The 22,236-nt window shown below is 34.8% G+C and overlaps 1 protein-coding gene across 3 annotated transcripts in view; it reads left to right on the forward strand.

Annotated features, from left to right (window-relative positions):
- The window catches only part of ROCK1 (Rho associated coiled-coil containing protein kinase 1), a 148,178-nt gene that overhangs the window by 53,324 nt on the left and 72,618 nt on the right, over window positions 1-22,236 (forward strand). For 2 of the 3 annotated variants that reach the window (XM_024757890.1, XM_024757891.1), the window contains exons 1-3: window positions 16,106-16,116; window positions 17,687-17,831; window positions 18,157-18,295. In XM_024757890.1, the coding sequence (XP_024613658.1) occupies window positions 16,108-16,116; window positions 17,687-17,831; window positions 18,157-18,295 (293 nt within the window). In that variant the 5' untranslated portion in view covers window positions 16,106-16,107. Of the gene's footprint in view, window positions 1-6,647; window positions 6,749-7,288; window positions 7,427-11,202; window positions 11,379-12,167; window positions 12,253-13,974; window positions 14,120-14,444; window positions 14,584-16,105; window positions 16,117-17,686; window positions 17,832-18,156; window positions 18,296-22,236 lie in introns of those variants that run through there. The other variant, XM_024757892.1, reaches the window with a different exon arrangement.

Consider the following 22,236-nt stretch of genomic DNA (forward strand, 5'->3'; position numbering starts at 1 on the left):
AAACTGTCAAAAGCTACTGATGTATCAAGGTGAAGATTGGGAATTCATTGTTAAATTTAGCAACATGGTGGTCACCTGTGATTTTGACAAGCACTTTCGTTTTTGTTGTTTCTTGTTTTGTTTTTTTTTAAATTTTGACCACACCGCACGTCTTGTGGTATCTCAGTTCCCTGACCAGGGGTTGAACCTGGGCCACGGCAGTGTAAGCACTGAATCCTAGCCACTAGACCACCAGGGAACTCCCTGACAAGCAGTTTTGATAAAAAGGTAATGGCCAAAGCTCACCCAAAATGGATTTAAGAGCAGGTATGAACAAAGATTTCGAAATAGAGTTCAGACAGCTTTTGAGGAATTTTGCTGTAGTGGGGTTGAGTAATGGGGCAGCAGCTAGTGAGAGAAATGGCATCAAGATGGGAATGAAAATGGCATGATACAATCCAGTTAGGAGGGGGAAAGCTTAATGATACAGGAGAAAGAGGGGGGGAATTGCTGGAGCAATGTCCTCGAGCTCGTGAAAAAGGATGACATCACCATTGGAGGGATTGGTGTGAGATGGCAGTATTCTCCTATAGTAAAAAGTTAAGAGACCAAATATATGAAGGTATGTGCTGGTAGTTGAAAATGAATACATAAATATAATTATAAATATGTCTATTTAGCGGTAAGTCTATGGCAGTTTTCTTCCGATTGTTTCAGGGTAGTAACCAACAAGGTCATTAGCTATGAACGAGGATCAGTGAGAGGTTTGAGAAGAGAAAAGAAAATGTGAAATACGGTCTCTAGTAAAGTGGGAGAGTGAATATACTAAAGAAATATATGATTGCCAAGCAGAATTAAGGGCAAGCTTTATGTTCGCAATTATGGATTTAAAGTGGGATCAGACAGTATGATTTTATGTATTTATCCAGACATATTCAACTACATGGGTGCTGACATAGAGTTAGTTGTAGAGGTAGATTTAACTAGAATTATGGTTTTGCCAAACTAAGTATAATGAAGCAGAAAAGATCCAAGGCATTAAAGGTTATGCAAGCGAGTGATTATAATAATTGACCATGTAATTTAAGCTCAGTAGGTAAGAAAGAGAACCTATCAGTACAATGAGGTACAGTAAAAATGGATAGGATCAGTGGATTGGAGGCCTTGGTGGGTCTGGGGATTGTTGGGGTGTGGTTTTTGGAGGGAGTGAGCAGGAAAGCTGAGGGAGTGCTTAGAGAATAAAGGATTTGAAATTGAAATTAAGGGAGGACTATGATTACTGATAATGACAAGATCTAGTATGTGGCCATGGAAATGAGTGGCTGAGATAAGGTAGAGGACAAGATCATTGAAAGAGAGAAGTTAAAGGTATTGAGAGGCCAGCTTATTAGAAGTATCATCTGTGGGTATATTAAAGTCCTTAAGAATTAAAATAGGAAAATATTGGAAAGAAGGTTGGTAACCCAGGAACTAAAATTGTCTAGCAGTGAGATGTGATGACCTGAGGGTCAGTACATTACAGTGACAATGAGAGGTAGTGGGAGATAGAACCTAATACACATGAAAAGCAAGCTGGCAGATAGAGGGTGGGAGTGTAGAGATGGCAGTGGAGTTCCCCTGTCCCACTTTCAGGGCCATTGGTATAAACATGTGGAGGGTAAAGGGCACCACTGTAGAACTGCAGGGGAAGCAGTGTCCTCAGGGACGCTGGATTTCCATTGGAGTAGGGGTTGGTAAACTATAGCCCACAGGCCAGATCTACAGCCCATAGGCCAGATCTGGCCTACCATTTGTTTTTGGATGGCTTATGAGCTATGAATGGTTTTTATATTTTTAAATAATTTATAGAAAGTCAAAAGAAGAATAATATTTCATGACATGTGAAAATTATATGAAGTTCAGATTTCAGTGTCCATAAGTAAAGTTTTATTGGGACATAGCTATGCTCATTGTCTGTGACCACTTTTATGCTACAACACAAGTTGAAGAGTTGAGTACCTGTGACAAAAATCATACATGGCATTGTTATTGCTTCACACTGCTGCTCAGCACACTAGAAATCACAGTGACACAGTTACAACACAATAGCATTCCATGTGTATCACCATACCACAGAATTTTATTATTATTTTTCCATTGCCAGTGCATGCCCATTATGTCAGAACAAAAAAGGAAAAGAAAAGTGAAACTGAATGTTGTTATTTTGAGGCACAGTAAAGTGTGGATTATTTCATCAAGTTAGAGGGCAGGGCGTTGTGTTATTATGCAGTTACACTGTAGCTGTGCTGAAAGAGTACAATGTGCATTGACATTACCAGAATAAGCACTTGCCATAACATTCCCAACTCACAGGAAAGCAACAGTTAGAAAACCCCAGAAAATTTAAAATAGAATATCTCACCACAGCAGAATTTTCTTTACAAAGATGAAAAAAGCAAATGAGGTTATGACCTTACATAAGTTTAGAAGTGGTTTATTTGTTAGTCAAGCAGGGAAAGCTATTCACTGATGGTGTTTGCAGCAACAAAGCAAATGTGTACAGAGAGAAAAACTTCCTTAAGACTATTAGCTTTTTGGGCTTTTGCACAGCAGAAGAAACTACAAACAAGACGAAAAGACAACCCTCAGAATGGGAGAAAATATTTGCAAATGAATCAACGGACAGAGGATTAACCTTCAAAATATACAAGCAGCTCATGCAACTCAATATCAAAAAAACAAACAACCCAATCCAAAAATGGGCAGAAGACCTAAATAGACATTTCTCCAAAGACACAGATGGCCAAGAAGCACATGAAAAGCCGCCCAAGATCACTAATTATTAGAGAAATGCAAATCAAAGCTATAATGAGGTGTCACCTCACACCAGTTAGAATGGGCATCATCAGAATATCTACAGACAATAAATGCTGGAGAGGGTGTGGAGAAAAGGGAACCCTCCTGCACTGTTGGTGGGAATGTAAATTGATACAGCCACTATGGAGAACAGTATGGAGGTTCCTTAAAAAACTAAAAATAGAATTACCATACGACCCAGCAATCCCACTACTGGGCATATACCCAGAGAAAACCATAATTCAAAAAGACACATGCACCCCAATGTTCATTGCAGTACTATTTACAATAGCCAGGTCATGGAAGCAACCTAAATGCCCATTGACAGCCAAATGGTTAAGGAAGATGTGGTACATATATACAATGGAATATTACCCAGCCATAAAAAGGAACGAAATTGGGTCATTTGTAGAGACATGGATGGATCTAGAGACTGTCATACAGAGTGAAGTAAGTCAGAAAGAGAAAAATATCGTATATTAATGCATATATGTGGAATCTAGAAATATGATACAGATGAACTGGTTTGCAAGGCAGAAATAGAGACACAGATGTAGAGAACAAACATGGACACCAAGGGGGGAAAGTGGCGGGGGGGGGGGTGTGGGGGGATGAATTGGGGGATTGGGATTGACATATATACACTAATAGATAACTAATAAGAACCTGCTGTATAAAAAATAAATAAAATTAAATTAAAAAAAACGATTAGCTTTTTGGCATGAACAGTAGTTGCTCAAAGAATTGAGACTCTTGGGAGCAACAGCAATAGTCAATTAAAAAATAAGACAGTTTTGAGTGATTTTCCTTGACTCTTGTTTGAGGAATCAATGCTGAGTTTGAAGTGAGTGAAGAATTAGCTTCTATGTATAGTCTGCATGGAACAAGTACAGGCAAGAATATTTTTTTAAAAGTTGAGGAAACACTAAGTACAACTTGCAGTGGAGTCTGCTAAGATGTGTTACAAGTGATGGTAGTTAAAATTATGTATGGTGCAGAAAATGTTAGTTGAACAAAATAACAAAGTTCATGACAATACAAGGTGTTTAAAGCCTGTAGTTATTCATTGTATTATACATCAGCAAGTACTTTGTGGAAAATATTTGAATCTATCACGTTACTGAACCACAGGATCAGTGGTAAACATCATTCACTCTCGTGGACTTAACTAACCGTTATCAATTCTGTACATTTTTGACAGAAATTGAAGCTGAATATCCCAGTTTATCTTTGCATATAGCAAGTCAATGGCTTAGCAGTGGTGACATTTGTGATTTTTTTTTGTGGACTATATTGTGTCCCCCAACCCCAAATCCATCTGTTGAATCCTTAATCCCCCAGTATAACTGTATTTGGAGATAGGGCCAAGCAAGAGGCAGTTAAGGTTAAATGAGGTCATAAAGGTGGGACTGTGATAAAATGGGATTAGTGATGGGATTAGTGTCCTTACCTGTGCAACACATAAGAGGTCCTGTGAGTACACAGAGAGATGCTGGCTGCCAGCTAGCCAGGAAGAGAGACCTCACCAGAAGCACAACACGCTGGCCCCAGTCGTAGACTTTGAGCCTCTAGAACCATGAGAAAATGAATGTCTGTTTAAGCCACCCAGCCTATGTTATTTTGCATGGCAGGATGAGCTCATTAAGACAAGGACCATGATGAAGGTTTTTCTTAATGAGAAGAACCACTCTCAACTATCATTGAATTATCATTGAACACTGACTTTGGAAATTAGTTTTTGATTTAACCTAAAATTACAAGGCAAAACAGCACTTTTAATGCAAAACTTAAATGTAATAAAGTCATTTTGACAACTAATGTTCGAATCACAAGTAACGTCGAGCTGCTTTGTAACTTCCTGTGCTGTCAGAAATTAAAATAAGAAGCCAGGTCTCCATTTCCACACACATTTGCAGCAGATATATTTTCTCAGCCCAAAACTACAGACTTTTATAGCCTATTTATGGCTCTAAATCTGGTATAACCAGAGCCAGGGATCCTTTCTCAACCCCATAGGCTATTATATAACACATTATCCTGGTTCAGAACTTTCTTATTTCGTGTCTGGAGTATTACAGTACTCTTAAAGTTCTACCCCTGCTCCAGTCTTGCCCTTATTGAATTTATCATTTACATATTCCCTGGAGTAGTGCAGCTGAAATGTAAATTTGACTGTGTTGTTTATATGCCTTATTTCTTGTCATGGCTTCCAACATGTAGCAGTGGTTTTCAGGTGGTTGTTCTCAGTTCCCGACAGATCTTTATCTCAGTTCCCAACAGGACTCTACCGGGCTGCATTATGGAGGTGTACGAAGTAGACGAGGCTCCAGCCCCTCTCTGACGACACCCACCACCACTACCCTCTTGAAGCAGAGCACTTTTATCTATTTTCATATTGTACTGCTTTTAAACTTTAATGTGAAAAATATTTTTGTTGATTAAATAATAATTTTACAACTACTGGCCTACAGGTAAAGTTCAAGCTCCTTAACTAGTTTGGGGCTCTCCAGCCTCTCCTTCACATCCTTCCCACAGACTTGATATTCCAGCAACACAGAACAGTTCTGCTGTGCCTTTGCTTATATTTGCCCATCTGCCTGTTATATTCTCTCTTTTCTTCTTCCCAGCTAGCTAACTGCTTTCTTTTTAGACTTGTTTCAGGTTTCTTCACCTCCAGAAAGCCTTTTCTAGCCACCTCCCTCCTAGGCAGCCTTGGGTTAGGTGTCATCCTTTATATTCCACAAACTCTGTGCTTGTGCTTATTTCCCTTTTTGCATTTTTTGGTATTATTTTTTGTTTGTTTCAGTTTCATTTGAAATCAGTAAGAGCAGACACTGTGTTTTAAAGTTATGTTTATGTATCTACAGTGATTACTGTAGAGCCTCTATAGTTAACATAGATGTTTCTGCAGTAAATTGATTATTGTTTATATCTTGCTGTTACATTTGCAATAGATATGTGATCTAAAATTAAATGTACTTATGTTATCCCTTTGTGAAAGTTTGTTCTCTGTTGCATGTGTTTATGGGTCATAATGTATACAAACGAGTTTAAATGTGCATTTCAAAAGAAAGACAAGATACTATATGTAGCTTTTATCAGGAACTAGAACTTAAATTTAATAGCTGCCCTGTATTTTGTATAACTCTGCTGTGAAGCTTTTGCATGTAATCTCATGCCAGTGTTGACCCATGTGGATTAAAATAGCCCTATTTTAATCTATGACCAAATTAGGAATTAGAATATCTATCCAGTGGGGATTTTAAGTTATTGTAGTTTGTAGTGTGACAGGTTTATATAAATAATTGTAGCGATTCCCACTGTGTGTTTTAAGTTAAAATCTGCATTCAAATAGAGAAATATAATAAGTACGTGATTCTTTAGCATGTTTACCTTTGATATCTTAAATTACTTATATCTTTTTAAAAGGATCATCAAAACTGACTTGATAAAAAGAAAACTTGTTTCATTAATCTAAAATACCTACCTGTGGCCCCTTGATTCAAATTTGATATATACTTAAAATACCAGGAACTAATTAACTAATTATTCTCAGTGTACGTGTGGTATATGTTTTTTTTTTAAAACATTCTAGTAAGTCGGATTTTAAGAAAAATATTTTAACAGAGTGAAGTCATTCCAGAATTTATTAAAAACAATTCTTAGCACATTGAACATTTCTCTGTTTTACAGCTTCATATTTTACTTATATTAAATAATTTTTAATGAACCCCTTTGTTTTTTATTGTTTCTCAAGAACTTGAATGTAAAATAAGCAGTTTTAGTTATAATGCTTCAGTGATTTAAAAGTATAAACTTTTCTTTTCATACAGATAAAGACACAATAAATAAAATTAGAGATTTACGAATGAAAGCTGAAGATTATGAAGTAGTGAAGGTGATTGGTAGAGGTGCATTTGGAGAAGTTCAATTGGTAGGTTATTTTAATGAGATTAAAAAAACAATCTTTTTAAAATTAAAAAATCCACTTGTGTGTTTAACATATGTTGTTTGGGAAAGTATTGTTTTTATAAAATTCTTGCTTTAAATTGCTCTAGACATTCTTGCCTAAGGATATGAAAGCCTAGAGTCTAATTCAGCAGTAGTGTGAAATATTTTCCCCAAGAATTCATGGGTAGAGAAGAGTTTTCAAGCATCAAAAGAGAAATCTTTACTCCTAATATTACACTATCTAAAATGCTGTGCAATAGTAAGTTTTATAAACAGGAAGTAGCATAACTAGCTGGGTGGAGGAGGGGGAAGTGTGCCATAATATAGGGAATAAAGGTTTTTTCCTAACATTACTTACATCTGGTAGTTAAAGCCTTGACATTATCTAATTGGGATAATTCAGAAGAGAAGAAGTTAAAATAGCAAGACCAATAATGTTAAATTATTTAATAAATTGTTCTGGGAAACACTGATCTTTAAATGTTAATGAAATGTTCATTATTTTCCATTTTCAATTTTAAAGGTAAGGCATAAATCCACCAGGAAGGTATATGCTATGAAGCTTCTCAGCAAATTTGAAATGATTAAGAGATCCGATTCTGCTTTTTTCTGGGAAGAAAGGGACATCATGGCTTTTGCTAACAGTCCTTGGGTTGTTCAGGTATGCTTTTGTTATGTTTCATTGTTGCTCTAGTAGTTTGTAACTTAACATGTCTGAGAAGCTTTGTTTTTTAGAACAGTAATAGAGAATTTATTGGCAATTACAAAAGTGTCTAATATATCATTTTTAAAATCATAAAATTTAATTTTATTGAATTATCTCTAGGAGGAAGGTAACGGTCTCTGGAGTGGAGAGAATGGGAGAAATGGAGGGAAAGAATGGGAGTAGAGTGGAAAGAATGGGAGAAATGGAGGGAAAAAAGTTAAGCCTGGCCTCCAAATAATATTGTATTGGCTTCAGGTTTTTCAGTGGAAAGAAAAATACATTAGAAAGTCAGTAATTGTAGGTACTAATCTTGACCTGAAGCTGTGGCCAGATTATTTACATCTCTGGGCCTCAGTCTCCTTGCTCAAAAATGTGAAAGGTGGCTTAGATTGGTTATTTTCAATTGAGGAGATACCTCAGATGGAGTCATGGGAGCAAGCGTTGTTTGGGTAGGTTATAATTCTGGGTTTTCTATTTCTGCTTCAACTAGAGCAGCTGCATGTTTTTTATGTCTTATATATTGGGGTTCTTATTAAGATTTCATATGGGGGAAATAAGGTCTTGTGGGTTTTTTTAAAAAAATAGTAAAACTACTGAGCTAGATCATTTCTAAATTCCTAGCATGAATTTTGTAGTTTTTAAAATTTACAGTATGTAATGAAGACTGTCTTAAATAATCATAATAGTAATTGGGATAAAAAGGATATGGAAGATGTTTAAGATTTGCATAATAAGACTTTTAATACTTGAAATGTCTGCCCTGTTTTTATCAGCTGTTTAGAGCAGGGTGTCTCAGGCTCAGTGTTACTGACATTTTGGGCCAAGTGATTCTTTGTTGTTGGGGGCTATCCTGTGGGTTTTTAACAGCATCCTTGACTTCTACCCAGGTGATGCCAGTAGCAGCCCTCCCCACCCCACACACAAGGTGTAACAACCAAAACTGTGTTCAGACATTGTTGAACATCTCCCTGGGTGGCGTGTTGGGGAGAGTGGGCAGGTGGGGGCCGTGGGACACCGGCAGTTATCATCATCTCTGGTTGAGAACCACTGATACTGGGGAGTGTTCAGTGTTGTGTAAAAAGTTAAAAAACATGACATAAATGTTTAAGGTTAAATTTACAACTTATGAACTTGAAGCTCTATTTTTCTTGATACATTTTAAATAGGGTAAACTGCCACCAAATCAACAGTGTTTCTTTAATTATGGTGTCCGAGTGATATACTGTACATGTTAATCTGGGATAGCCATGAGATACCACTTAGTTTCTTATCCTTCCCCCAAATATTTATATTTAATTAAAGTTACTAAATCTGTAACTAAAATCATTAAATGCTGTTGAAAAAAATGAAATATAAAAAGAATTTTAAGACATAAGTGCCTAGGTAAATTAGTTATACTTTTTCTCTAAGGGCTTATTTCATTTATTTTAGTTCTATTCTAATCTTCTCATGTTTACTTAAAATGTTCTTTTGTAGGGAGTTCCCTGGCAGTCCAGTGGTTAGGACTTTGTGCTTTCACTGCCATGGGTTCAGTCCCTGGTCGGGGAACTAAGATCCCACAAGCCACGTATTGCGGCCAAAAAAAAAGAAATTTTCTTTTGTAAATTTGCTCTTCTCTTAACTTCAACACTGGTTACATAATATATTTATGCCTGATATTGTTGCCAATTTCATATCAATGGACCTTACTCTTCCTGCTTTGACTCTTGTCCTCTTCCTGTTTCTCTGTTAGCTGTTACTGCGACTCCTCCTACTGACTGCAACTGTTTACTGAACATCTGTTGTACTAAGGGCTTTTTCTCTATTCGCTAATCTTTTTAACAACTCTGATAGGCAGTTAATCCCTACTAGCTACACCCTCAATTTATAGATTAAATTTGTGCTTTTATTCATTGAACATTCATTAAGTACTTGCCAACTGCCAGGCATCCAGACAGACTGGGCAGCAAGTATAAAAGTCAAACATGATATATAGTCCCATATATTCTTTTTTTTTTTTCCCCATATATTCTTCTAGAAAGGATCATAGTCAAGATTCTTTGTTGTTGGGGGCTATCCTGTGGGTTTTTAACAGCATCCTTGACTTCTACCCAGGTGATGCCAGTAGCAGCCCTCCCCACCCCACACACAAGGTGTAACAACCAAAACTGTGTTCAGACATTGTTGAACATCTCCCTGGGTGGCGTGTTGGGGAGAGTGGGCAGGTGGGGGCCGTGGGACACCGGCAGTTATCATCATCTCTGGTTGAGAACCACTGATACTGGGGAGTGTTCAGTGTTGTGTAAAAAGTTAAAAAACATGACATAAATGTTTAAGGTTAAATTTACAACTTATGAACTTGAAGCTCTATTTTTCTTGATACATTTTAAATAGGGTAAACTGCCACCAAATCAACAGTGTTTCTTTAATTATGGTGTCCGAGTGATATACTGTACATGTTAATCTGGGATAGCCATGAGATACCACTTAGTTTCTTATCCTTCCCCCAAATATTTATATTTAATTAAAGTTACTAAATCTGTAACTAAAATCATTAAATGCTGTTGAAAAAAATGAAATATAAAAAGAATTTTAAGACATAAGTGCCTAGGTAAATTAGTTATACTTTTTCTCTAAGGGCTTATTTCATTTATTTTAGTTCTATTCTAATCTTCTCATGTTTACTTAAAATGTTCTTTTGTAGGGAGTTCCCTGGCAGTCCAGTGGTTAGGACTTTGTGCTTTCACTGCCATGGGTTCAGTCCCTGGTCGGGGAACTAAGATCCCACAAGCCACGTATTGCGGCCAAAAAAAAAGAAATTTTCTTTTGTAAATTTGCTCTTCTCTTAACTTCAACACTGGTTACATAATATATTTATGCCTGATATTGTTGCCAATTTCATATCAATGGACCTTACTCTTCCTGCTTTGACTCTTGTCCTCTTCCTGTTTCTCTGTTAGCTGTTACTGCGACTCCTCCTACTGACTGCAACTGTTTACTGAACATCTGTTGTACTAAGGGCTTTTTCTCTATTCGCTAATCTTTTTAACAACTCTGATAGGCAGTTAATCCCTACTAGCTACACCCTCAATTTATAGATTAAATTTGTGCTTTTATTCATTGAACATTCATTAAGTACTTGCCAACTGCCAGGCATCCAGACAGACTGGGCAGCAAGTATAAAAGTCAAACATGATATATAGTCCCATATATTCTTTTTTTTTTTTCCCCATATATTCTTCTAGAAAGGATCATAGTCACAGATAATTTGGGAGGTTAAGTAAATTGCCTAGTCACACAGCTAATAAGGGACAACTAAGACTGTAACCTAATTTTATTAGATTACTTGAAAATTGTGGTGTTGATATAAATTTAACACTAAACCCCACTATGTACAATTTAAATTAGAACTACAATATGTCTTTGCTTAGAAGAGTTGTATATTCTTTATTGAAACTATTATAATTTTTAAAAATTCTCAGTATAAGAAATTCAATTAGTATAGAAAAGCGTAGAGAAAAGAAGTCTCCGACTCCTCAGAAGTAACCACAGTTAATAACTCCTCTGCATACGCAAAGTTCTTTGTGCTATTTATCTTTGTATTTGTTTCCTTTTTTTTAAGAGTACTTACAACTACTGCAATTTGATTATTTCAGTTAAATCTTGTATTAGTAATTTTGACAATTCTTAAATGAAACAGTTTTGCTTAATCTTAATGAATTTGTTTCTTTGTTTTTTTTGTATTTGTGTAGCTATTTTATGCATTCCAAGATGATCGTTATCTCTACATGGTAATGGAATACATGCCTGGTGGAGATCTTGTAAACTTAATGAGCAACTATGATGTGCCTGAAAAATGGGCCCGATTTTATACTGCAGAAGTAGTTCTGGCATTGGATGCAATCCATTCCATGGGTTTTATTCATAGGTAAGGACAAAAATGCTTTAAATTTTCTCATTTGTTAAAGAGAGAAGCTAAAAATCAGTACTTAAACTTCATTTGATTAGCATTTCCCATTCTAAATCCACCCATTCTCCCATATGACATGAGTGGTGTTTCAGAATTTAAAACTTTGAAATTTGTGGTTTTAACATTTCAGTTTAGTGTTGATATAAATGTATTCTTTAATATTTCTTATTCTGATTATAAGGCTTTTATATGGTGTCCTGAAAAGTAAAAATTATAAGCTGTTTTTTTAAGGTATATTCTGGAGTATTAAATGCTTTTCATTTTTATATACAAATTAATTTGCTTTTAATTAGTGAACAGATCAAATTTATTTGCTAGAAGAATAATTTCATTTGTTCTGCAAACACCACTTGAATTCTGTGTGCAATTGCTGTGCTCAGTGCCAGGGATGCAAAAATGAAAGTGATTTAGACCCTCTTCTGGGGTTATTTATGTATTTATCTATCTTGTGTGTCTCAGTTACTTTTTATGTTTGAATGTTACATTTTTTATGGTTATTCTCTCTCAAATGACTTGATTTTCCTCTTGGAAGAATCAAACTCTACTTAAAAGAATGTCTTCTGAGGCATAATATATGAGAGAGTCTCCCTGATGAAGTCAGCTTATAGATGTGGATAGAGAGCACGTATAGATCAAACGTGACCTTATCTAAATTGAGGATATATGACCTAAAATCACTGCCTCATATAATTTTTATCAGCTTCTGATCTGTTTCAGAGATACTGTACTTTTTTTTTCCCCCCTCAGAGATGTGAAGCCTGATAACATGCTGCTGGATAAGTCTGGACATTTGAAGTTAGCAGATTTTGGTACTTGTATGAAGATGAATAAGGTTAAATAATTAGATTTTAATTTAGTTTTGCTAATTCAAGATAGATGCTTTTTACAAAAACCCTCAGAGATGTGAAGCCTGATAACATGCTGCTGGATAAGTCTGGACATTTGAAGTTAGCAGATTTTGGTACTTGTATGAAGATGAATAAGGTTAAATAATTAGATTTTAATTTAGTTTTGCTAATTCAAGATAGATGCTTTTTACAAAATTTTTTTAACATCTTTATTGAAGTATAATTGCTTTACAATGGTGTGTTAGTTTCTGCTTCATAACAGAGTGAATCGGCTATACATATACATATATCCTCATATCTCCTCCCTCTTGCATCTCCCTCCCATCCTCCCTATCCCACCCCTCCTCTAGATGGTCACAAAGCACCAAGCTGATCTTCCTGTGCTATGCATCTGCTTCCCACTAGCTATCTATTTTACATTTGATAGTGTATATATGTCCATGCCACTCTCACTTCGTCCCAGCTTACCCTTCCCTCTCCCAATGTTTTAAGAATTTACTAACCATATCTGGACTTGTACAGAATTGATGTGCCCAGTCTTATTTGTTGAACTAGATGCCATGGTTTCAGTGTTGTGTTAGTAACTTGTAAGTGCTTTATTTTTTCCCCTCTCTATTTGGGGGAAGCGTGGATTGCCAGATTTACTAAATCTTTTAAAGCAAATCTGTAATGTCCACTATTGGTAGCTAGAAATGGGATTAGCTTAAATGTCACTAAATACTAGTGCCACTGTTAAAATGAGACTTTCATAAAAACTGGATTTCAGGAATATGTATATTTTTTAATGTTTTACTTAGCCTTCTATTAAACATGAAAAGATCTTACTACTTATTTGGGGAGTCAATAGTAAAAGGTACCCATGCTCACTATTTATATAATAAATAACATATACATAGCTGAAGTAGCAAGTATGCTGCTTTATTTTCAGTTGAAACAGTTTATATTCTTTGAAACTTATCATAGAAGAATAACCAGAAAGTTGTATTTATTATTTCCAAAAGAAATTTATGGGTTAGGAGGAGAACACTATGTGAGAACTTCTGTGTAATCATGTATAATTCTGTTGCATTCATACCAGCTAAAGTAAGTAACTGGTATATATAGTTTTTGTTTTTATTTTGGAGAGAGGGTTAAAATGCATATTAGGTAGTTATCAGTGGGCTTAACACTATTATGCCCTTTTCCCATGCACATGCTTCCCCATTTTATATTTGTACAGTCAATTCTTACATGTTTTTTCCCCTCAATTTCAAGCATAATTAAAGTGAATGACTATTTTAGTAAAAAAACAATTAAATCAGCATTTATATATTGATGTTATCAAGTGATTCATTCTGTCGGTTCCTCAACATATTTGCATTGACTTATATACTTGTTCTCTGCAATTAAGATGAGATCATCATATTGGTACAACTGGAGGAATAATAAATGGTGGCAATGTGTCTTTCTAGTGAGTGTTATTACAAAATAAAAGTCACTGCTATAACCATATACACATACACACATACATTATGAATATATTATGTATATAATATGTATATATGATTAAGCTGTTTGTTACTTTTTATCAAGTCTGCATTAGGTTTTGATGTGATCTTTCATAACACAAAGACTTAAGAGTTCTACATGTTATATTAAGAAAAACTCATGTTAAATAATTGAGACTTTACATTCATATCCTAATTGAAAATTTGACCTCTTTTTAGGAAGGTATGGTACGATGTGATACAGCAGTTGGGACACCTGATTATATTTCCCCTGAAGTATTAAAATCTCAAGGTGGTGATGGTTATTATGGACGAGAATGTGACTGGTGGTCAGTTGGGGTATTTTTATATGAAATGCTTGTAGGTGAGTAAAGGAGGATTTTATGTACCTCTAACATAGTTGTTCATCTCCAAACTTAGACTTGGCTTCTTCTAATAAAATATTACATTAAGCAGTGTTGATTTTGTTTGTAGGAAACAAACTGATCCAAACCTACTGTGTCAATTTTGACAAGCTATTCAGAGACTTAGAGAAACTTGATGTGTTACTTCTTTTTATGTATTTGGTGTATATTTTTAGTTTATGCATAGTTAATTATCTTTAAACAGTAACATTGACTCTTTTCCTTTGAAACTGATTTCTTTCAATGTATCTTAATTTGCTTTTGTTTTCCCTGTCAATTTATCAGGTGATACACCATTTTATGCAGATTCTCTGGTTGGAACTTACAGTAAGATTATGAACCATAAAAATTCACTTACCTTCCCTGATGATAATGACATATCAAAAGAAGCAAAAAATCTTATTTGTGCCTTCCTTACTGACAGGTAAATAATTTTAACATGGAACACTTATTCCAAGGAAATTTTCATTTTGCTGCTCAGTTTTTAAGGTCTATATCTGAACTCCTATATTTGAACTATTGGAATAAAACCTACCATTCCCCAAGTCGTTCATGACAGTGAAACCTGATATAATTTTTCTGATTTTTCTGGATGGCTTTTCTGGATCTCAACTCACTTACCTTACCTAAGAAATTGGGATAGTAATAGATTCTTTGCTGATGACTAGACAAGATGATTATTTTTTTCATTGTTAACATTTTTAACTTAGTTAAGTATAAAGATGGTAGTATATTTTATCGAGTCTGATTTTTTGTTTTTCCTTTTGGCCATGCTGTGCGGCTTGTGGGATCTTAGTTCCCCGACCAGGGATTGAACTTAGGCCCTGGCAGTGAAAGCACCAAGTCCTAACCACTGGACTGCCAGGGAATTACCTGAGTTTTTTTTTTTTAACATGTTAAAATCTCTAAAATTAGAGTGCATCTTAAAATCAATGGCATGTAGTAATTTAACTGGGACATTTTTTTCCTGGTGATAGAAAAATGATGATGCATCTTCCAGTTGATGCCATTTAATAACACTGTATTGTATAATTGAAATTTGTGAAGAGACAACATTTAAATGTTCTTGCCCCCGATCAAAAAAAGAAAAGTAAATATTTGAAGTGATTGATGTGTTAATTAGCTTGTTGCGGGACTCCTTTCATAGTGTGTATGTATGAATATCAAATTGTAACATTGTAAACTAAATATCTTAAAATTTTATTTGCCAGTTATACCTCAGTAAAGCTGGGAAAAAGATTTAATTATATATGCTTTTTGAAATGAAGTAGATAGTGCAAAGCTATAAACAAAAGTATGTAGTATTTTCTACCTCCTTCTTTCATTGACATGGTCTTCCAGTTTCAACAAGCATTTTTTATAAATGTAAATGCACATAAGTGTTTTAGAAACAAAAATGGCATATTATGTATATACCCTTGTGGTTTACTTTTAAAATTTAAACAGGAACCAGATGGCTTACTAAGATTACATTTAGGATTTAAGGTTGTATATTGTTAATTTAAATAGTAGAGAGGCTTTAAATTTAAATATGTTTCAATTTTGGATTCACTTTAATTAAAATTAACTTATCCTCCTTCAGTATGTCCCTTACAGCCTGAAACATATAGTTTTTGAAATTTTTACATTTTAATATAAGCACTGTATATAGTATAATATAAAAACTATGCTAGAGGTATAGAAATGACCAAGATACACAGCCACTGTTCTCCACTACCTCATAGTCCTTTGGGGGAAACCGACAGGCAAATGAGGTATTTATTGTACAGAGAGGTAAGTACTCTTAAATATCGTGTGCCATAGAACCATGGAGAGTTTCCCTAAGCCAGTCTGAGAGACTCAGTGAAAGCTTCTTTAAAAGTGTCTCATTACATCTGAAGTAGTTTATCTTATTTTTTTTATGGTATCACAATTTTAATTTTTTTAATTTTTTTAACATAGTATGAAGATGAATAAGGTTAAATAATTAGATTTTAATTTAGTTTTGCTAATTCAAGATAGATGCTTTTTACAAAAATTTTTTAACATCTTTATTGAAGTATAATTGCTTTACAATGGTGTGTTAGTTTCTGCTTCATAACAGAGTGAATCGGCTATACATATACATATATCCTCATATCTCCTCCCTCTTGCATCTCCCTCCCATCCTCCCTATCCCACCCCTCCTCTAGATGGTCACAAAGCACCAAGCTGATCTTCCTGTGCTATGCATCTGCTTCCCACTAGCTATCTATTTTACATTTGATAGTGTATATATGTCCATGCCACTCTCACTTCGTCCCAGCTTACCCTTCCCTCTCCCAATGTTTTAAGAATTTACTAACCATATCTGGACTTGTACAGAATTGATGTGCCCAGTCTTATTTGTTGAACTAGATGCCATGGTTTCAGTGTTGTGTTAGTAACTTGTAAGTGCTTTATTTTTTCCCCTCTCTATTTGGGGGAAGCGTGGATTGCCAGATTTACTAAATCTTTTAAAGCAAATCTGTAATGTCCACTATTGGTAGCTAGAAATGGGATTAGCTTAAATGTCACTAAATACTAGTGCCACTGTTAAAATGAGACTTTCATAAAAACTGGATTTCAGGAATATGTATATTTTTTAATGTTTTACTTAGCCTTCTATTAAACATGAAAAGATCTTACTACTTATTTGGGGAGTCAATAGTAAAAGGTACCCATGCTCACTATTTATATAATAAATAACATATACATAGCTGAAGTAGCAAGTATGCTGCTTTATTTTCAGTTGAAACAGTTTATATTCTTTGAAACTTATCATAGAAGAATAACCAGAAAGTTGTATTTATTATTTCCAAAAGAAATTTATGGGGTAGGAGGAGAACACTATGTGAGAACTTCTGTGTAATCATGTATAATTCTGTTGCATTCATACCAGCTAAAGTAAGTAACTGGTATATATAGTTTTTGTTTTTATTTTGGAGAGAGGGTTAAAATGCATATTAGGTAGTTATCAGTGGGCTTAACACTATTATGCCCTTTTCCCATGCACATGCTTCCCCATTTTATATTTGTACAGTCAATTCTTACATGTTTTTTCCCCTCAATTTCAAGCATAATTAAAGTGAATGACTATTTTAGTAAAAAAACAATTAAATCAGCATTTATATATTGATGTTATCAAGTGATTCATTCTGTCGGTTCCTCAACATATTTGCATTGACTTATATACTTGTTCTCTGCAATTAAGATGAGATCATCATATTGGTACAACTGGAGGAATAATAAATGGTGGCAATGTGTCTTTCTAGTGAGTGTTATTACAAAATAAAAGTCACTGCTATAACCATATACACATACACACATACATTATGAATATATTATGTATATAATATGTATATATGATTAAGCTGTTTGTTACTTTTTATCAAGTCTGCATTAGGTTTTGATGTGATCTTTCATAACACAAAGACTTAAGAGTTCTACATGTTATATTAAGAAAAACTCATGTTAAATAATTGAGACTTTACATTCATATCCTAATTGAAAATTTGACCTCTTTTTAGGAAGGTATGGTACGATGTGATACAGCAGTTGGGACACCTGATTATATTTCCCCTGAAGTATTAAAATCTCAAGGTGGTGATGGTTATTATGGACGAGAATGTGACTGGTGGTCAGTTGGGGTATTTTTATATGAAATGCTTGTAGGTGAGTAAAGGAGGATTTTATGTACCTCTAACATAGTTGTTCATCTCCAAACTTAGACTTGGCTTCTTCTAATAAAATATTACATTAAGCAGTGTTGATTTTGTTTGTAGGAAACAAACTGATCCAAACCTACTGTGTCAATTTTGACAAGCTATTCAGAGACTTAGAGAAACTTGATGTGTTACTTCTTTTTATGTATTTGGTGTATATTTTTAGTTTATGCATAGTTAATTATCTTTAAACAGTAACATTGACTCTTTTCCTTTGAAACTGATTTCTTTCAATGTATCTTAATTTGCTTTTGTTTTCCCTGTCAATTTATCAGGTGATACACCATTTTATGCAGATTCTCTGGTTGGAACTTACAGTAAGATTATGAACCATAAAAATTCACTTACCTTCCCTGATGATAATGACATATCAAAAGAAGCAAAAAATCTTATTTGTGCCTTCCTTACTGACAGGTAAATAATTTTAACATGGAACACTTATTCCAAGGAAATTTTCATTTTGCTGCTCAGTTTTTAAGGTCTATATCTGAACTCCTATATTTGAACTATTGGAATAAAACCTACCATTCCCCAAGTCGTTCATGACAGTGAAACCTGATATAATTTTTCTGATTTTTCTGGATGGCTTTTCTGGATCTCAACTCACTTACCTTACCTAAGAAATTGGGATAGTAATAGATTCTTTGCTGATGACTAGACAAGATGATTATTTTTTTCATTGTTAACATTTTTAACTTAGTTAAGTATAAAGATGGTAGTATATTTTATCGAGTCTGATTTTTTGTTTTTCCTTTTGGCCATGCTGTGCGGCTTGTGGGATCTTAGTTCCCCGACCAGGGATTGAACTTAGGCCCTGGCAGTGAAAGCACCAAGTCCTAACCACTGGACTGCCAGGGAATTACCTGAGTTTTTTTTTTTTAACATGTTAAAATCTCTAAAATTAGAGTGCATCTTAAAATCAATGGCATGTAGTAATTTAACTGGGACATTTTTTTCCTGGTGATAGAAAAATGATGATGCATCTTCCAGTTGATGCCATTTAATAACACTGTATTGTATAATTGAAATTTGTGAAGAGACAACATTTAAATGTTCTTGCCCCCGATCAAAAAAAGAAAAGTAAATATTTGAAGTGATTGATGTGTTAATTAGCTTGTTGCGGGACTCCTTTCATAGTGTGTATGTATGAATATCAAATTGTAAAATTGTAAACTAAATATCTTAAAATTTTATTTGCCAGTTATACCTCAGTAAAGCTGGGAAAAAGATTTAATTATATATGCTTTTTGAAATGAAGTAGATAGTACAAAGCTATAAACAAAAGTATGTAGTATTTTCTACCTCCTTCTTTCATTGACATGGTCTTCCAGTTTCAACAAGCATTTTTTATAAATGTAAATGCACATAAGTGTTTTAGAAACAAAAATGGCATATTATGTATATACCCTTGTGGTTTACTTTTAAAATTTAAACAGGAACCAGATGGCTTACTAAGATTACATTTAGGATTTAAGGTTGTATATTGTTAATTTAAATAGTAGAGAGGCTTTAAATTTAAATATGTTTCAATTTTGGATTCACTTTAATTAAAATTAACTTATCCTCCTTCAGTATGTCCCTTACAGCCTGAAACATATAGTTTTTGAAATTTTTACATTTTAATATAAGCACTGTATATAGTATAATATAAAAACTATGCTAGAGGTATAGAAATGACCAAGATACACAGCCACTGTTCTCCACTACCTCATAGTCCTTTGGGGGAAACCGACAGGCAAATGAGGTATTTATTGTACAGAGAGGTAAGTACTCTTAAATATCGTGTGCCATAGAACCATGGAGAGTTTCCCTAAGCCAGTCTGAGAGACTCAGTGAAAGCTTCTTTAAAAGTGTCTCATTACATCTGAAGTAGTTTATCTTATTTTTTTTATGGTATCACAATTTTTATTTTTTTAATTTTTTTAACATTTTTATTGAAGTATAATTGCTTTACAATGGTGTGTTAGTTTCTGCTTTATAACAAAGTGAATCAGCTATACATATACATATATCCCCATATCTCCTCCATCTAGCGTCTCCTCCCATCCTCCCTATCCCACCCCTCTAGGTGGTCACAGAGCACCCAGCTGATCTCCCTATGCTATGCGGCTGCTTCCCACTAGCTATCTGTTTTACATTTGGTAGTGTATATATATCCATGTCACTCTCTCACTTTGTCCCAGCTTACCCTTCCCCCGCCCCGTGTCCTCAAGTCCATTCTCTATGTCTGCGTTTTTATTCCTGTCCTGCCCCTAGGTTCTTCAGAACCATTTTTTTTTTTTTTAAATTAAAGCATTCTGTGCATTAATTTTGTATCTTGCTACTTTACCAAATTCATTGATTAGTTCTACTAGTTTTCTGGTAGTATCTTCAGGATTCTCTGTGTATAGTATCATGTCATCTGCAAACAGTGACAGTTTTACTTTTTCTTTTCTGATTTAGATTCCTTTTATTTCTTTTCCTTCTCTGATTGCTGTGGCTAGGACTTCCAAAACTATGTTGAATAATAGTGGTGAGAGTGGGCAACCTTGTCTTGTTCCTGATGTAGTGGAAATGGTTTCAGTTTTTCACCATGGAGAATGATGTTGGCTGTGGGTTTGTTATATATGGCCTTTATTATGTTGAGGTAAGTTCCCTCTATGCCTACTTTCTGCAGGGTTTTTCTCATAAATGGGTATTGAATTTCGTCAAAAGTTTTTTCTGCATCTAGAGAGATGATCATATGGTTTTTCTCCTTCAGTTTGTAAATAGGTTTATCACATTGACTGGTTTGCGTATATTGAAGAATCCTTGCATTCCTGGGAAAAAACCCACTTGATCATGGTTTATGATCCTTTTAATGTGCTGTTGGATTCTGTTTGCTAGTATTTTGTTGAGGATTTTTACATCTATGTTCATCAGTGATATTGGCCAGTAGTTTTCTTTTTTTGTGGCATCCTAGTCTGGTTTTGGTATCAGGGTGATGGTGGCCTCGTAGAATGAGTTTGGGAGTGTTCCTCCCTCTGCTATATTATGGAAGAGTTTGAGAAGGATAGGTGTTAGCTCTTCTCTAAATGTTTGATAGAATTTGCCTGTGAAGCCATCTTGTCCTGGGCTTTTGTTTGTTGGAAGATTTTTAATCACAGTTTCAGTTTTCAGTGCTTGTGGTTGGTCTGTTTATATTTTCTATTTCTTCCTGGTTCAGCTTCGGAAGGTTGTGCTAAGAAGGTTTTCTAAGAATTTGTCCATTTCTTCCAGGTTTTCCATTTTATTGGCATATAATAGCTTGTAGTAATTTCTCATGATCCTTTGGATTTCTGCAGTGTCAGTTGTTACTTCTCCTTTTTCATTTCTAATTCTATTGATTTGAGTCTTCTCCCTTTTTTTCTTAATGAGTCTGGCTAATGGTTTATCAATTTTGTATATCTTCTCAAAAAACCTGCTTTTAGTTTTATTGATCTTTGCTATCATTTCCTTCATTTCTTTTTCATTTATTTCTGATCTGATCTTTATGATTTCTTTCCTTCTGCTAACTTTGGGGTTTTCTTGTTCTTCTTTTTCTAATTGCTTTAGGTGTAAGGTTAGGTTGTTTATTTGAGGTGTTTTTTGTTTCTTGAGGTAGGATTGTATTGCTAGAAACTTCCCTCTTAGAACTGCTTTTGCTGCATCCCATAGGTTTTGGGTCGTTGTGTTTTCATTGTCATTTGTTTTTAGGTGTTTTTTGATTTCCTCTTTGATTAAAGCAGTTTATCTTTCAACTCATGAAAAAAATTGGGATTTTTGTTTATAAGTACTCTACTAAAACAAAAGGTGCCAAGTTCCCCTTTGCAACTCAGCTAACAGCACATTTTAAAATACTTTTTTTCTATGCCTATTGAAGAGGCCAAGGATCAGTAGCTTGTCCCATTAAAACTCTCAATTTTGTTGTAGGGTCAAGAATTAGTTGTCATTGGTTTTTGTTGGTTGGTCAGAAATATGTAGTAGAGAATAAAATGGAAAATTTATATTTAAAACATCTTTTGGAGTTTTTGTTAGCTCCTGGTGTGAAGTTGTTAGTTCAAAACATGTGTTAACTTTACCACTATTAAAAAACCTATGGGGGCTTCCCTGGTGGCGCAGTGGTTGAGAGTCTGCCTGCCAACGCAGGGGACAAGGGTTCGAGCCCTGGTCTGGGAGGATCCCACATGCCGCAGAGCAACTAGGCCCGTGAGCCACAATTAATGAGCCTGCGCATCTGGAGCCTATGCTCCGCAGCAAGAGAGGCCACGATAGTGAGAGGCCCACGCAGCGCGATGAGGAGTGGCCCCCACTTGCCGCAACTAGAGAAAGCCCTCGCACAGAAACGAAGACCCAACACAGCCATAAATAAATTAATA

Source organism: Neophocaena asiaeorientalis, unplaced genomic scaffold (genome assembly GCF_003031525.2).
Source record: "Neophocaena asiaeorientalis asiaeorientalis breed wild unplaced genomic scaffold, Neophocaena_asiaeorientalis_V1.1 scaffold142, whole genome shotgun sequence".
Taxonomy (NCBI): domain Eukaryota; kingdom Metazoa; phylum Chordata; class Mammalia; order Artiodactyla; family Phocoenidae; genus Neophocaena; species Neophocaena asiaeorientalis.